This window comes from Sander vitreus, chromosome 18, assembly GCF_031162955.1.
Source record: "Sander vitreus isolate 19-12246 chromosome 18, sanVit1, whole genome shotgun sequence".
Classification (NCBI taxonomy): Eukaryota; Metazoa; Chordata; class Actinopteri; order Perciformes; family Percidae; genus Sander; species Sander vitreus.
The window spans coordinates 20,575,592-20,593,673 of NC_135872.1; the positions used below are offsets into that span (position 1 = coordinate 20,575,592).

At 39.1% G+C, this 18,082-nt stretch overlaps 1 protein-coding gene across 2 annotated transcripts; it reads right to left on the reverse strand.

Annotated features, from left to right (window-relative positions):
• Positions 1-1,396: 1,396 nt before the first annotated feature.
• snw1 (SNW domain containing 1) lies at positions 1,397-12,312 on the reverse strand. Of its 2 annotated transcripts, none has more exons than XM_078274701.1 (14): positions 12,255-12,312; positions 11,574-11,727; positions 11,194-11,355; positions 10,599-10,694; positions 10,247-10,353; positions 9,853-9,957; positions 9,212-9,281; positions 9,016-9,081; positions 7,407-7,523; positions 7,173-7,314; positions 6,350-6,452; positions 4,595-4,712; positions 3,320-3,483; positions 1,397-1,683 (listed from the first exon to the last, which is right to left on the reverse strand). In XM_078274701.1, the coding sequence occupies exons 1-14, from the start codon at positions 12,266-12,268 to the stop codon at positions 1,491-1,493; spliced, it is 1,611 nt and encodes a 536-aa protein (XP_078130827.1). In that variant the 5' UTR covers positions 12,269-12,312; the 3' UTR covers positions 1,397-1,490. The 2 variants fall into 2 exon arrangements, with proteins under 2 accessions (XP_078130827.1, XP_078130826.1); XM_078274700.1 differs by having other exon boundaries at positions 6,350-6,455.
• Positions 12,313-18,082: the final 5,770 nt, after the last annotated feature.

Here is an 18,082-nt window from a genome sequence, read left to right on the forward strand (position 1 = left end):
CTTAGTAGGATACTTTTAGGAGTTAATTGCCACTTCACTCTCCATTGCAATTCCACTGAGATTATGGCAAACCAATGTGGTTTTAAGTTTTATAATTATAATGAACATATCCAACTTTAGTACATGCAGAAAATGTGCCGAGTAGTGTTCCCTTTTGGATATCCCAATATAATTAATTATAAATTAACTATGGCTATAATTTTTCTGAGGCTGGTACAAGACCAGCAATAAAACTAATCATCATGCAATTCCAGAACACTGCACTAATACAGGTTGCCATAACTACAAACACTACCCATCGAAGAAAAGATAAATCATGTGCATATAACAACTGTCTGGGCCCTATTCAGGCATGAGTGAAAGATGGCACTGTGCAGCTTTGGGAGCCTGCTGGGCTGTGTAATGCCACGTTGATTATTTTCCGAAGCCCGGGAAAATAAAACTGTCAGACTGCATGAATCATAATTAATTGTTATTAATGGAACCATTTTTGTTCCAATCATCACATAAATCGCACAACCCATTTGTGGCAAAAAATGTCAGTAATCACACTTTGTAATAGATGGCTTCTCTAAATACATTTGGGGCATTTAATCATCTATGTAAATGGCGTGCATTACTTGGGAAGTGATTTAAATAAGGGAAATCTACTACGAGAAAACTATAATAATTACACAACTAATGGAGCTTTAGATTTAACTGGACTGAAAAACGCTGACAGGGAGAAAACACTGAATCTCATTTCCAACTTTGTGAATACAAAATTGTTTACTCAATAAGAATCCCAGAGGTTTCCAAATTACACACGATTATATGAAATTTATTCCATTGGTTGTAATGTACAAGAATTATAAACCTGGTTTGCTTCACATCTTACAGATAGGTTCATATTGCTGTACATACTGTATCTGTATATCTAAATAAGAACTTTAACTATGCTCACAAATACACCGTTAAACAGTTGACAAAAACTCAAGGGGGGGGGGGAATGTGGGAAGAAATGAGAAAATAAAGTAAATATGAACAGGTCCTGCTGAGTTTCTGTTGGGTTTACTCTGTATATGTTATATATCTCAAATCTACACATTTCCAGAGCCAAATTCTCACTGTCCACATTTGCTTTGACTTTGCTGCAGTGTAAAGAGACGTTTTCAGATGCAGAGGCTGATCTCACACATACGACAGCTTTTTGTTTAGCACCACCTGCGCTATATATGGAACGTGCTTACTCATGTCATATTAAGCATGACACTGAATGCTCAGCCTAGTCTGAATAGAGCCGAGTAAACAACAAATAAAAAAATAACAAAAAAGGAGAAAAAAAATACATCTATCACCTTCTCTCAAACTGAAAGAAAACCTGACAGATCATTTCTGATAGAGACTTGAGCATATTAAAACACCTCTCAGCCTTTGCGAGGGTGCAGACTACCTCCCCGTCCTGGAACAAGCTAGCGGCTGCCCTACGTGGAGTGTGTGCCCGGCCGCTCTCACTCCTTCCTGCGTTTCTTGTCGTGGTAGTCGTCCTTTGAGCGGCTGCTGGTGGACGGCCTCTTGGAGCCGCCGTGCTGCTTGGCCTCCTCCAAGAACTTGTCCAGTCCGAAGGGATCCTCCTCAAACTGGACTGGACCTTCTCGCCTCTGCCCGTGGTCGGCACCTGAGAACTCTTTGTCTGGAACAAACCTGTATGTTGCAAGGAAAAGCAAAAAAAAAAAAAAAAAAAAAAATCATTACAGTGTGCACCAAAGTCAGTTTCTTTTACTGACAATTTTTGTTTTTTTGTCTTCAGTTATCCTCAAAGCAGGATAGAGGACGTGTTGAAACTAAAAGCTAACTGCTAGCAGGTAGCTTCTTGTTCAAACTAATTTTCTATGAGAAGAAATACAGAATCCAGAATATCAGATTATTCCATGGAACATGCGTTTGTATGTCTCAGGGAATTTGCTTAAATCAAAGATTTTCAATGTTTTGCACAACAGTGTAACTCCCTGCAGCCAGGCAAACATTCCTAGAGGACAATGACAAGCTGGTGACTAAACATATGGGACAGGCTATGCTCGGTTAGTAGAGTGTGGCGCTGCTGCCCCGAGGGCAAGGACTCCTGCTGGGACATCATGTGCCTGCTTGCCTCGTGCCTCAAAATAAAGCCAGAATGACCTCAAAATGAGTCCAAGCTTTTATTGTTTGTTTTTTTTATGATTATGAATGAGAAGGTGACCACTTCAGCAGTCATGTAAGTAGCCTGATACATGTAACAGTCCTTAATTTGATTTAAAAACAGTCCTTCCAGAAAAATTCAGAGTTTTTTTGTGATTGTTGCGGGCAAAACTCCTTGATTATGCGGCACGTTTTCTTAAAAAAAGCGATGGAATATGCGGGATATTTATGCAATTTTATGCGATGAAAAATTGTGGGAACTTGCAAAAACTGCGGTTTCATCGTGGCTTCATCGCGGGGTTTGCAGCTTTTCGATGACGTATTTGAAAAAATGCGGCCCCTGCATCAATATGCGGACTTTGGCTGATTATGCATTGAATTATGCGATCGCATAATCACGTTTTTCTGGAGGGACTGTAAAAAAAAGAAAAAAAAAGTGTTTGTTTTCAAACCAGCAATGGCCAACAAGATGTTTGGGATCCACTATGGGTTGTGAATTTATTTAAGGCAATATTTAGCCATATTCCAGACAATAAGATTTTGTTTTAATCAATTGTTCTAGTTTAAGCAAATCATTTGAATGAAAGGTTAAGAAAAATGTTTTTCCTTATTACCTTGTATGATGCGGAAAGGTACTCTAAACTCTATTCAGATTATCTAAAATGTAGGGGAATCCCAGCTATAGCATCTACAAAGTTATTAACATTTTTACACTTAACACTAAATCCAAAAGCATAGTTATAAATGGTTCACATCACATTTACTCCATTCATATGCAATTATGCACAAGGTTTCTCAAAAATTAAATAAAAGTGAGCACAAACTTTTCATTGCTTATTCCTGAGTTGCGCTTTGTAAAATTTAAGACCGATGCCACCAAGACGACAATGTCCACCGTACAATGAATTGAATCCTACACTTAGTCATGGGTTATATATGTAAACATTTTGCTTTTATATAAACTAGTGATTCAAAGAAGTCTTTCCTCTGATCAGCTGTGTTTCATGTGTACTTAGTGTCATGTATGACAAAAAGTATATAATAAAAACAATATTTGAATTGCCAAATTAGTCAAATAAATGTATAATACGTTGTAGTTTGTTATTGAAATGGTAATAAAGTAAGTAAGTAATCTATAGTATACATAGTATATCTATAGTACCTGTTGTTTTGCATGAGTGTGTCGAAGTCATCTGTGTAGGCGTCCTTCTCTATATTCTTGCTGGGCCGGTAGATGTTTGAAGCCATGTCTCTGCTGCCGCGGAACGGCTGGTCATACACATTGTACGTCTCATCCTCACCACCGGCAAAACCACTATCCATACCCTGGAAGAGACGGGGAGAAAGGAAGAGTGACTTTCAGGAAAATATGTAATATATGTACAACAAGGCAATATCTAAATCTTTTGAGGTGATTTTCTAATCAGAATCAGGTTTATTGGCCAGGTTTGTGTAAACAATTTGACTCCACTCACTTAACATATAAAGAATACAAACAGAAAGGACAGTAAGAAATATATTTTAAAGATAAAGTATACAGTATAATAATACAATAGAATAATTGGCTTTAGCTTTCCTTCATACTCAAGAAAAAAAAAAAGAATTATGATTCTTTCTTGTATTTGGGAGTCAAATTACTCAGTTAGATATTATGAAAAGATCGTCATCTATCAAGATTATTCTGCAGCTGAGGCTTTCCTCCGGTCCCCTAAAACACAAACTACTGGAGACTGTGCCACTTCAGCCCAACACTGACGGTGAAACTCAACCTTTTTTTTTTTTTAATGCAGACTGGAACAGATGTTTGAGAGACCTTAACTCCGCTCCAGGTAACTCTGTCTCTCTTACCTTACACTACCGGTCAAAAGTTTGGGGTCACTTAGAAATTTCCATTACAGACAGAATACCAGCTGAGATCAGTTGCATTGTTCTTTTAATCAGGGCAGCAGTTTTCAGATTACATTATGTTACATAATTGCAAAAGGGTTCTCGACTGTTGTAGAAAGAAGTGGCTGATCTTTAATGCAATATCTATCATTGCCCATTGTCAGCAACCATTCAGCCAATGATCCAAAGGCACATTCTGTTTACTAATCTGATATCATTTTAAAAGGCTAACTGAGAAAACATTGGAGAATCCTTTTGCAATTATGTAAGCACATAATGTAATCTGAAAACTGCTGCCCTGGTTAAAAAAGCAATGCAACTGATCTCAACTGGTATTCTGTCTGTAATAGAGTGGAATGGAAATTTCTAAGTGAACCCAAACTTTTGACCGGTAGTGTACATATTGACATACTGTAACTCTATTTTGGGAATGTTTCCTCATGTTGCAGAGCTGGGTATTCAGTCTTGTACATGTTGATATTTTTGTCCAGCCAACACAAATCACCTAAGTCTATATTGATGTAGTAAAGTAGGTATGATATGTTCCAACCTTGCTCTGATTGAAGAGTCGCTGGTCATACTGCGCCTCACTGGCAGAACGAGGGTTGGGCACGCCCAGAGCAATGAGCTCGCTAATGTCCCTGTCCTGATCTCTCTGCAACTTCGACCTGGAAAAGAGAACAATGTCTGAAATTTAGCAAAGATTCATGGCAAAAACTAATCACACACACACAAAAACATAGGAAATATAATATAGGAGATATATATATATATATATATATATATATATATATATATATATATATATATATATATATATATAACAACTTAACTTTCATTAATACTATTACATTTCTACAAAGAATGCGATATTTTTATAGCCTGGCAACTCACAAATGCGTATTAGTATGAAACTTCTCAGTTCATTTTCCATTTCCATGGGGCGTTATCAGCAGGCGCAGACCAAAATGCCTCTGGATGCATATGAGACTGTATATCGTCTTAGATTTTGGATATCGTAATATGACACATAAGTGTTATCTGTCTCTGGTTTTAATGGCTGGATTACAGTAAAGTGATGTCATTTTTTGAACTTACCAGACTTTTCTATTATTTGCCTTTACCCACTTAGTTATTATATACACATTCATGATGATTATTTATCAAAAATGTCAGTGTAAATATTTTTTTGTAAGCAGCAATTGTCAACCCTACAATATCGCCGCAATATCGATATTGAGGTCAACAATATCGTGATATTAGATTTTTTCCATATCGCCCAGCTCTAGATGCAACTGAATACAGCTACAACCAATCAGAGCAACGAAACAGCGTAGCTCTGAGCGACACATGCAAGTTGCTTGGTCAGTGCTTGGTCGGTTCTGAAACCTGGTTACAAACTTTCTCAGATTGAAGCCAAACGGTATACTAAAATGTTTTCGTGAGCCTCGCGCATTGCGCAGTTGTGCGCCAGTTAGGTTCGGTAACTACGTTTGGTAAGCGTGACGCTCCTCTGTCAGGCATCGTCCTAAACCCGCCATATGTGAGATAAACGGTCGTGATTGGTCCGCCCAGGACATGGCCGGCTGGAAATCTGTCTGAACGAGAGGGGCGCCAGACGTATCTGCCAGAGCAAATAACACATGAGCTCGCATTTCGTCTGGTATCCAGCCTAATACTTTTAGTGCTGTAGCATCAAACCTCTGAAGTCATGAGGGGTACTGTAACTTCAATGTGATGTATTACAAAATAAATAGGACATTGGCTGAAATTTGTATGTGTACAACATAAGGTAATTTCTAAAATCATAAATGTACAAGCTTTAATCTATAATGAAATATGTACAACACATCATATATAAAATAAAAAAAAAGAAGAAAAAAAAAAGAAAAGTTCTTGGTGACTTTAACATCTTGACTGTTCTTCAGCAACGTCATCTCAAAGTTAAGTCAAAGGTAATTTTAAGATAACTAGGTTTCTGCTGTTCGACAGCTGGAATTGTGATTGTAATGAGCTCTGCTCTGAATTTCACTTCCTCCACTCCTCCAGGGACCCACAATTCCATCAATTGACAACCCAACAGTGAATACATGCATCTTACATACACAAACAGTCTGTGGATCATTGCAGACAAGGACTACTGCGTAAATACTCGGTTGGATCCTGCTGCGTTCGTTCCGTATTACTGCTGGCCCCATGAATGATTCAGCAGTGAGCAGTGCATCTGTGTGTGTGTGTGTGTGTATACAGGGAGAAGGTGGGGATTGAGTTCACATGCAGTGTGTTTAAAGTGCGTGTCCAGCACCTCTTATCAGGAGCAGCCCTGGAAATGTTCCTGTCGTGCTGTCTCTCTTTCCTTCTGTCATGGCGGATCTCGTCACGCTCCCTGACCTCGGTGTCCTCGCCACCTGCTGTGAGAGACAGGGGGAGATGGACGGATGGAAAGAGGTGAGAATGGGGTGCAAAAAAAACAAACAAATAGCAACATTTAAAAAAAGAATTAAAACCACACGATGAAAGGAATGGGAGACAGATGATGACATGGTCCAGAAGAAAAGCAGAGGTGAAAAGAAAGAGGAGAGAAATGAGAAGACAGGTGAGAAATAGTGAAAGTGTGTTGGAGGTAAAGTAAGGGTTAATGGAAAAAATAGATGTTATAGGAATGGAAGAAATGCGATGCAGGGAATACACAGGAGAGGGAAGATTAGGCCAAGTGGTCAGGAAACTTGCAAAACAAAAACACAGCCGACAGATTTTAGAATTTCTAAACAAATTGTAAACTCAGACTTTGCATTCTGATCCAATGTGATGTATCTAAATTCAAAAAGCACGCACAAAAACAGGACATGCAGCACTGATTTCTCTTCTCAAGATATATGTGAATGATCAGCAGGGAAGCGCAAACATCATTTCACAGCTTACTGGTCCTGTCAACACTGGCAGGATGAAAAATGTTGTCATCACTTATGCCACTGGTGTTCCAGATTTGGAACTGGCAATAGCACTGACGACAGAGTCTGCTCCACTCACTCAGAAAACCACAAGCACAGGCCAGTCACATAGGCTTAAAAATAAGAAACCGACAAAATATTCTAAATACAATTTTGGCCCTTGTCTTTAGGACCCACCTTTGTCCCCGTGACTTTTGATCCCTGCCCTGCGGTCTCGAGCCATTTGGGCCAGTTCCCTCAGTTTCTCCTCCTTCTTTTCCTTCTCCTTCTGGGCCATCTTCTTCTCTACCTGGGCTCTCATCTCCACTGCCTCTCTGGCCTATGGAAGAAATCAGCATTTCATTAGGTAAGTAAAATATGGGTAAAAAGGTATAGATTTTAGGCAATCCAACAATTCTGAACCAGGAGTACCTTTCTATCAGCGATGTAGAGCGCCTCAGCCAGCTTTGCAAAGTTTTCATTGATGTGAACGGTTTGCAGCCCCCTACCATCAGCAGCCAGACGTTTGTCAAGAGGAATGGTGTAGCCCTGAAAGATGTTAGGCACACAGACAGAAAGAAATGAGCAGAGTAAAAAAAATGGGTATTTAAAATGGAATCACCATGACAAGATCTGGAGCCAGATGTATAAATGACGCATATGCACAAAAACCATGCATACGCACACACATAAACAAACTGGTATATATATATATAAAAAAAAAAGAATATGCAGTGAGAAATTGCACACCTCACACATACTTCAGACCAGGTGTACACATTGTTTTAACTGAGATAGCTGTGAGTGGTTGACCAACATTGTTTTTAGTATTTACATTTCAGCCATCATCTCCCTTTTGTCCTTTTTTCTTTGAAAAACTGGCACAAAAGTAATATGGCTTACCTGATCCTGGATAGCAAAACATGGGATTTTCAGATTTGGTTCATTCTGATCCAGATTAAACTTTTTGAACAACTGGGCCCTGATGGTTAGTAACTACAAGGACTGAGATTACTGCGATGACGGTTTGCAGAAACGTGTGATGAGTTAGCGTTACGAATGCTACAAATAGCCACAGCCGTGCGTAAAGACCTTGTGGCACCGTAAAGACTCTGTTTGCCCATTTCTCATTGACAGGTGAGTAGTAGAGCAGACACAAGTATTGATATGCAAAAATGCACTTTCAATTTTGTATGAGGGGTGCACGGGTAATAGGGGTATGGTTTTGAATCATAAATTGTTTATTTTGATATCATGTACGTACAGTATGTTATGTCCTTTTTGTTGCAATTGTATAGACCTACAACCAATCAGAGCAACGAAACAACGTAGCTCTGAGTGACACATGCAAGTTGCTTGGTCAGTTTTTCACAAACTTTCTCAAATTACAGCTAAACAGTACACTAAAATGTGTTTCTGAAAACATTTGAGGCGAGAAATAGGCAATAGAGTAACTGAAGCCTGAGTCCTATTTGATCAGAACGCGATTCTCGTGCATTGTGCTGTTGTGTGCCAGTTACGTAAGCATGACGCTCCTGTCAGTTATTGTCTTATACCCGCTATATGTGAGATAAGTGGTTGTTATTAGGGTTTAATAACTATGAGGATTGAGATATCTCCGATGATGGTTTGCAGAAATGTGTAATGAATCAGTGTTATGAATGCTACATGTAGCCCTGTGGCACTGTTGGAGAACCTTGCTGATGTGACACAGTCGGTAAAATAGCACTCTTTGCCCATTTCTCATTGACAGGTGAGTAGTAGAGCAGACACAGGTATTGATATGCAAACAGATGTTTAAGGTTGTTTCTACATCCGTTTATGCTCGTCGACGTACACACAGTTTTAGTCGTGAATCTACACCGAGTCTTATGCATCTGGCCCCTGGAGTCCTAAAAATCTAATATTTATGCAATGTAATACTAAAACAATAAAACTGGAAAACAAAACAAAAAAAAACACATGCCTGCACGACCTACTCACAGTGTTTGACATTTACAAAAAAGTGTAAGCGTTCAAATTAATTCTGGTGTCACAATACCTTAGCGTTTTTCCAGTTGGAGATGCATGGAGGAATCTTCCACTCCTGCTGCTCCTTGACTGTCATCTACAACAAAAGGGAGAGACTGTTAAACACAACAGCTTTTGGACAATGCAAGGGAATTTCATTTGGATGTTTCAATATAGCATGAAAGTACTGGAAAGCACAATGTTTCTAACATTTCAGACAACTGTACCTTTCTGCTTGGGGAATGCATGACAGGGGCAGGGGGAGAAGGAGGTCCTCGAGGAATCTTCTTGTTGATCCTGAAACATACAATTATACCCGTTACATTTCTTCATCTATTTTTGTCAGACTGAGGGTCAAAAGGGTAGTTACAACAAATGATGACCTTGTAACTGGTAAAAAAGAATTCTTTACAAGAGCAAGATATTTATAATGGAGCTAAATGTGGGTATCTAAACAGAACTTTTGAGTATGATCAGGCTTTTAAGTGCTTAATTCTCACTTAGATTTCCTTTGGCTATTACTTGATGTACAATTCTGATGGAAAAGTTAACCTTTAAAAACTACTAATGGGAACTCTTCAAACTGATCAACACATCATGAAGAAATTAAAAGAAATTCAAGTTGCTGTGTTGGACACATTAAGTGTGCATGATATATCAACTCAATACCGTTATCGCAATATCACATTGTGCAATATTATATCAAAAGGGGTTGCAATAATTATTTTGTGGAGCGCTGCGTCCCGTCCATTGACTGTGTGGCTTAGTTGTGTTTAAAAAATATCGGAATTAATATCTATAATCACAATATTCATAATCGATATCACATTTTGTCAATATCGTGCAACCCTAACACACATTTACTTACTTGAAACGTGGAGGTTCCATCGGATCTTTCTGCATTTCCACCATGCGGATAACCCTCTGTTTGGCCCCGGAGTTAAAAGCCACTCCCTGCTGGGACGGGGTGTATCTTGGGGAGAGACAACGAAAAAGAAATGTGTCACCATACATAAAACCTAACTTCACCAGCTACATGCACAAATACAGGAGATTAAGACAATTTTGATTTACTATCAGTATGTACTTAAGTGTTTCATAACATTGAATGTCATCACTGGGAGTCTGTCTCATCGCTACCTTCAATCCCACATGATGTCAATGTAGCATTATATGAAAGCACAACCTAAAAAACAATCCTACTCTCACTATTTAATTTTTGTGCTGTAAAATGTTGGAAGTAGTTCAATTCTAATACATACCTGATATACTGTGCAGGAGCTTGTTTGTCTGCAGCTCTTACAGGCATGGCAGCAGCAATCTTTTGAGACACCGCCTTGTCCAGGGCACTGCGGGTCTTCTCTGTCAGCTACAAAGACACATGACCAATTCTAACTCAGTAAAGTTAAAGTACAAACTAAATAAAAAGGTTGTCGATTTTTTTGATCACACTGTAACCAATGGATAAAACACTGACTGCTCTCCTTGGGTAAATGGTGTAGAGAATATTGTATGACCTTAAGTGGTCTAATCTACAGTTCCATGGATAACTTGATCTAATGGCACCCTGCGTGTAACTCACTTTTCCAAACATTCCCATTGCAGCTGGCTTACCTCTTTTACGGCCTCCTCATCAGGCTTCTGTAGTTCTGGCGTGTCTTCATTCAGAACTTCCTTTGGAAGAAGGTCTGTGTACTTACTGAAGATCACCTGCGACAATGAAGGATGAAAAATGCTTAGAAATAACTAACTCATGAAGCCAACTAAGACCCTTTTTGTAACCACATTAGAAAATGACATGTACCATGGCAATGGATTGTTTTGACAATGTGTATCATAGTGTGGTGTGTGTGTGTATTCTGTAAATCAAAGGGGACATATTAAAAATGTGCATTTAAGATTGATTTTGTCTTATGGTATTGCAGTGTAGGTAATACTAAGAATAGCATAGCAACTCTTGCAATAAACAAAGCTGGATTTTGTCAGGCCTAGACTCACTGGCAAGTATTATATGATACCAACTATGAGTGAGATCTGTGAGCAACCTTCATAATATTTACAATGAATAAAAAGATGTGCGCACGGTGCAGGTGTATTTCATCTTAATGTGTGTCTAGTCTTGTCATTTTGATAAGACTTAGAGTTAATTTAATCTACAGTTGATATTTTTCAAATTATACACGGATACATTTTTCAATTGCCTGTATACCTTATCCTTGCCCTGTCCCTGTCGGGCGATGGCGTCATATTTGATCTTTCCTTCTGCATCCACCTGCACCGCCAGGGCATTGGATGTCTTCTTCTTCCTACCCATCTCCAGAGGAAACTGGGCCACGTGGATCTCTGGGAAAGCTCCTCCATCTCCAAAGTCCTACGGAAACAAAAACATGTACAGCAATGAGAAGATAGACGTGGTGTTGATTAGTCTTATAGAGCACTATGGCAGATACTCCTCTACATTTAGTATGCCATCCAGATGTGGGACATCAGACAAGAAATACCCCCAACCACCAACAAACTGAAAGTTCGGGTTTCTCATGTTATTGATACTATTTGACTAGTAGTACTAGAGTAAATAAGCTGATTTACCTCAAGTGAGCGAGGCACCCAGGCTTTTCTGTGTCCGTAAGGAGGGGGCTCCCTGCGGGACGAAACCAGGGCGGTCGAGTAGGACGTCTGGGCCCGGAGCCTCTCCTCTGACTCCAGCTGGTCCTGAGACAGCTGGGTCGGCGCCGGTAAAAAGCTGGACACAAAATGATACACGTTTAAGTCTCATTGTTTGTACAGTAGCTTAGCGACAGCTGTAACGTCAAGCCCTAGCTAGCGTTAGCCTATAGTGGCACCAAATAACGTTACCTAGCTATACTTGAAGTGCTAAAAATGCTAACTTTAGCCAGCTAGCTAATAGTCAGGTTTCACATAACACGCTGTTACAAATTTCGAGAACCAAACTGAAGCATGTAGCTAACACACCACAAACAACCCGTTGATAAACTCGTGCTGTTGTCCATGGCTGCCTGTTGCTAAGCTAGCTAGCTAATGCCAAATGTTTAGCTAGCTAGCTATCGACATACAATTTCAGCTCAGCTAACGTTAGCTAGCATTAGCTGGTGCTAAAAGCTTCGATAAAAAAGGGCACGATAGCGGGCAGGACAAAGACATAAATGTAACACATTAGAGGCAATCTATACATCGTATAACATAAAGTGAAGCGACATTTGATAACATTTCATGGAATAAAAACACAAAAGACCTGGTCGCGGTACTCACCTCGCCAGAGACATTTTCCCCTTTCTTCCTTAGCAATGAACTGGGCATGCGCGGTGCTGCTGGAATTGACAAGTATAGATATTTTCTGCCCTTTTCTGTTAGGGTTAGTTTATGTATTCTAAAGATTTTACTGTGAGATATGTGTCGTTTTGTTTCGGGATTATTTTTCAAATTTCTCAAATTTTTTAAATGTAATTTCAGCAATATGAACTTCAGCTTTGGTAATGTTACATCAAGAGGGAGCTGAGAGAGAATAGCATAGAATAGAATAGAATAGAACACATATTGCTTTGCCCTTTTAATTAAATATAAATGTGATATTCAACAATATGACATTAAGCATGAGCCAATGTAACATCAAAAAGTGTGCCAATGAAGCTTATTTGAGTGAGAGAGAATTAAATTAAAATAAATTAGAATAGAATATATCCAAGAGAACAGTATGGTTTAATGATCACCTATAGTGGTACAACTATTTAATTTCCTACCAAAAAACTTCACAAACTTCTAGACCAACTTGATTATAACCCTTATGTTGTTTCCAGGTCAAGTTACAAAAAGTGTGCTTCTTGTCAATTGCTTAGTAGTATATAATAAAGGCTGCTTTTGGAGTAATGTAACATATCAAACAGGGAAATGCAGCTATTATAGTCAGGAGAAGTTTTAGCCTCTCCTAACAAGCTAAAAAGTAATATAACAAAGCTGTTTGAATTTCTCTGCATGTAGTTTCTCTCCAAAGTGATCAATCTCATTTAAGAGTCTGTTAGTTGCATCTGAAGGAGTCTAGTAATACAGCAAACGAGGAGCAAACAGAGCAACACAGCGCAACCAGCAAGAAACGTATACAAATCTTTGCTTACATACACTCTTAGTATTATTCCATAATTCATTCAAAAGTTATTTGATGTTGTTTTATCTTAAGTCATGTTGAGTCCCAAGCTGGTCTCTTTCACAAACTGGATATCCACAAAATCAAAGTTTTTTTTTTTTTACAGCAGACATTTTGATTTGATTTGAAGCACATGTGTCGCTATCAACATAAACAATGTCTCTGTTATATTTAATTGTCCAAATAAGCCATGACCATATCATGTGTATATATGTAGGCCTGTCAATGCTCAGAGAGCATAATTAGATATTGCATGTAACGATCTGGTCAAAGCTGAGAGAGGTGGCAGGCTAATGGCTGTAAATGAAAAATGCATCATACTACACATATCATTTTCCAGGGTTAGGGTTACGGTGTGCATAGTCAAAAGATACTACTTATTAAATATATTATTTACATGGTTTCTTATGAAGATTGGGTTGTACGAGGCAATCATCTAAAATGAGGTTCTGCACAAACCTCACACATCTAGTGTTTGGTGTATTGGTAAATGTTAATGGTAAAAAGGAAGAATCTCATAAATGATGATGTTAATAATAGTCTAGACAAACAGCTCTTTATTACGCTGATATTACTCTTTTAATTCAAAGTTTACTTGTGTGTGTGTGTGTGGGGGGGTTCTGTGCTTTTAACATGTGCTGCCAGTTTAATATCAGTTTTATAGATATAGGTTCCTTCAAAACCTATATCTATGTTTTACTATACTATTGCTCCGAGTTCTTTCTTTCTGTAGATTTCAGTTTTTAAAATAAGGACATTGATTTCATTTGATTGAAACACTGCATCACTGGCCAAGAAGTCCCAGCGGCGCCTCTACTTCCTCCGCAAACTGAAGAGAGCAAGTTCTGCCCCCAAGAACTCTGTACCCCCCCCCCGCCATCAGGATCTGCACTGACATACAAAAGAAGACACTCTTCCTTTATATTGGACATTTCAAATATCTTCATCTTTAGTTTTCTGTACTGTTTGATTTTGCCTTACATTTGCACTATTTAGAATGTATTACTGTACTGTATACTGTATATTACTTATTTGTACATATTACTTATCTTTTTTTAAATCTTTATTTGTATATATTTCTTACCTTTTATATTATACTTGTTGTATGTGTCCTTATTGCACAGTGAGTCGAAGAGAAACGTATTTTCAATTGCCCTGTATGTCTGGCACATATTGCAGAATTGACAATAAAGTTGACTTGACTTGATAAATGGACCACAGCCTCGTTTATTCTCACGGTGACTGATAAGCACTTGGCTGATTCCAGTCCTTCACACCAGGGATACTCATGTAGTGCAAACATTGCTTAGAATTTTCTACACTCTGTGCGTAGAACCAGGTAGAATCAGTCTACCTGGTTCTACGCAGTGTACAATGTGAGTGAGTATAACAATGGCCAGAAGGAAACCCAGCTGTTCCAGTCTCAGTTGTCAGTAAGGCATATATGTTTCACTTGAGACTACTGAACAGAGGGAGGACATAAATGCTTGCAAAATTAGTTTTGCCATGGAATAGGAAAATTATGTAATGTTGCCATAACGGACTCTGCTGTTATGATGAATGTGATAATTATCTTGACTCAGGCTCTCCTGCCATAATCATCAGCAATAAAAGTGACATCCCTGCTGTGAGTGGTACTTGTTGGTTTTCTTACTTTGCCTTATACTGTGTCTGACTCACTTTCTTTCTTTCTTTCTTTCACTGTTTATGCTTTTATCTGAGTGTCTACATCTTTTCTCCCTATCTCATCTGTCTCTGTTTTCTTGCCATCTTTCTTCCTTCCTCTCCCTCTCTGTTTCTCGGAGGAGGAGGATGCAGTCTGTCAGTCTCTCAGCGGAGACGTACTTTACTAATGTGACACAGGGTAAAAGGACACGTCAAAGGAGATCAATCACCATGCAGCACGGGACAAAAAAGCTTTTAATACACCCAATCATCTGGGTGCTTCTCTTTTTCGACAGTGCCTGGCATTTGGCATTGAGTAGCTCCATATCATTTTGACTGCCCCGCCCTGGACTTGCTGCAGGCTGACTGATGGAGGAGGGCATCGTCTCACCACTCAACTGAAATCACCCTCTGGGGGCTTATAAAAAGTGTATATTGTTCAGTGTTTTCTTGAGGCTGGTGGGAGATGTTTGAAAAACTTTATATATAACCTGTGAAAAAAGTCTCTTGAGTGGGATTTACAAATCAAAGCAGGATTTATTGTAATTTATTCATCAGCTTAAGGTCAGACCATGACAACAAGGACAACAGTGTTCATTGTCATCCTCATGAGGCCAGACTAACAATGGGAGGGGGCGTCCACGTGCTTGTGGCAGAAGGCTTTGATGCGAGCCGACATGGAGGTAGCACTTGCTCTGTTAATGCTCCCAGCAATAGAAGTGTGTGAGGCTGAGGAAGGCAACACATGCTCTGCGGTACCTCAGATTCTCATCACATGCCCTATCTCTAGTGTCACTGTGCACAGAGGGACCAGGGCAAAGTCAGATCAAACTGAAGGAGCGCAAGATGAACAGACACATAAGCAGTCATGATTCACCCTTTCAACTGACTGTTAGAAATTGTATATCGGCCTACTTCACGCAGACGGAACGCTCTAATGAGGCTGTATTGGCTAGGATTGGGTTGCACATGCTATTCGTAGATGTCTTAGGTTTGTAGGTAAAGTCCTTCCTCAGTTCTTGAGCTAGTTAAATGATTTAATAAATCTGGTTGCACCATTAACACTTAACCAATGTCTTTGCCAGGTTATTAATGTGTAAATCAGCTTCTAGGAAACATCTGTAGTGCCATCCATTCAAAAGCAACCAACTATGTAAACAGGAAGTCACTTTAGCATCACAAGCTGTAGCTAAACTACAGTTTTAGGACAAATTATTTATTTATGTTGACTGCTAATTCTATACTTTACTTGTTGTATCTGCATCTGCATATTAAAACTATGATTAATACGTGTAAGGAAATATTGTATTCGTGTTACCAAATCAGTTAGTCTAATGCTGTTGGGATGTTGAGGTATGCTATGTTATATTTGTGTAACTTAAAAAGTTTACATCATTATGAAACAGCTTTTTATCATGCCGGGTCATATATGTCGACAATATTACGCCTATTTCTCTAAACGGGTCATATAGTATTAGCAAGCTAACTAACGTTAGCTTTGTCTGTTAGCTATAACAGTTACACCTGGCGTTCACTGGGTGTAAATATTAAGAGAACAACTAATCTAAACGTATGAATTAGTTTGTGCGGTGCAACAACCCATTTTAATTTAGTGATCCATAAACCGCTTTTAACGTCATGTTGCACTTGTAGACAAGTCACTGAAATACACAAAAAGACGGAACCTCCTGGGCTCCAGTACAACAGTGAAGTCATTTTAGCAAACCAAATTAAACCTGAACTAATTTAAATGTTATTACACAACCTCTAGCCCAAAGGTCAACTTGGATTTCTGTTGAAATCATTTTTGACATGTGACTGTGGGTCTTTAGGTGTTCTCTCTCTCTTGATAAAACTAAACTTCACTGTGGCCAATGTAACATGATGGGTAGTTATAGAAAAACTCAGGAGCAGCTTGACTTCTGGATGCATGAAGGGTCGGGAGACTTTGAGGAGTCCAGTCCTGGAACAAAACATTCCCTTATCATCATCCCTAAACACACACACACACACACACACACACACACACACACACACACACACACACACACACACACACACACACACACACACACACACACACACACACACACACACACACACACACACACACACACACACACATACACACACACACACACACACACACCTATACATTAACATGTTTGGTTATTAGAGTCTGGACGAATATTCCCGTCCCCTGACCTGTAACCTATGACCTGATTTATTTGAGTTATCTTAGTTTCCCCTTTTGTCTCATCTTATCACAACATGGTGTTTCTGGAAATTCGACCACAGGTACCCCCCTTCCTCCCAGAGAAGGATGATAGCTTTACGACACTCACTTCTTTCAACCAATGAAGTCGCGATTGAGGAGCCAAAGAGATGTCCAGAGAGAGCAAATCCATGAGGATCGCCATATCACATCACTGCAGGGCTCTCGTGCCTAGCATACAATGCCAGTGGACATTCACCATTGCAGCTGTGATCCGTATTGTACCAACCAAGTGACGTTTTCAGATATGGTGGTGAAAATGGGCAAGACGTGCAAGACGTGCAGCTCATAGCAGATGCAAATCTTTAATTCTTATTGTAGATCTTTTTGAAATACTCTAATTCAAGACACACAACCCTGATATAAAAAATAAAACGTTTGAAGCAATTATGCATATTGCATATTTCTTCTAGCATAGTCTCGATCAACAGAAATACATTTCTAGGATAAAGCCTGACACTCGCCGGTTGTCAGGCTTTGCCCCTCACCTTCTGCTTTCTGTGTGTTGCCGTTCTCAAAATTCCTTTGATACGGGAAACAACAACCTTCGAGCTAGCAAGCTACACAATGAAATGAAAATGGCAACTTTTGAAGAACATTTGGATCATGCATCAAGCCAGGCCTGCTTGGTTCTTTCGGTGAATGGTTGTAAAGATTTACGAAGAATATGTTTACGGAATTTATCTAACTGGGACGTTTTGGGTTTGAATGGCGAGATTGCTATGGATGAAGTACACACAGCGATATACTGGTAAGAGCAAGTTATGGTTAACCATGTATCCAGCTTATTTAAATAGCTCACGTTTGTGTATTGTCTGAACAGTTAACTTCATTTAATATTGTATGTGGTGTATTCTTTTGATTCTTTTGCATGGTGCAATTGTTCCACCAAAACAAGTTCCTTCCTGAGAACATTTTGCAGACCCACCGTCACTGCGTCCAGAATTTAGCGCCGCCCAAGACAACTGTGATTGGTTTAAAGAAATGCAAACAACCCAG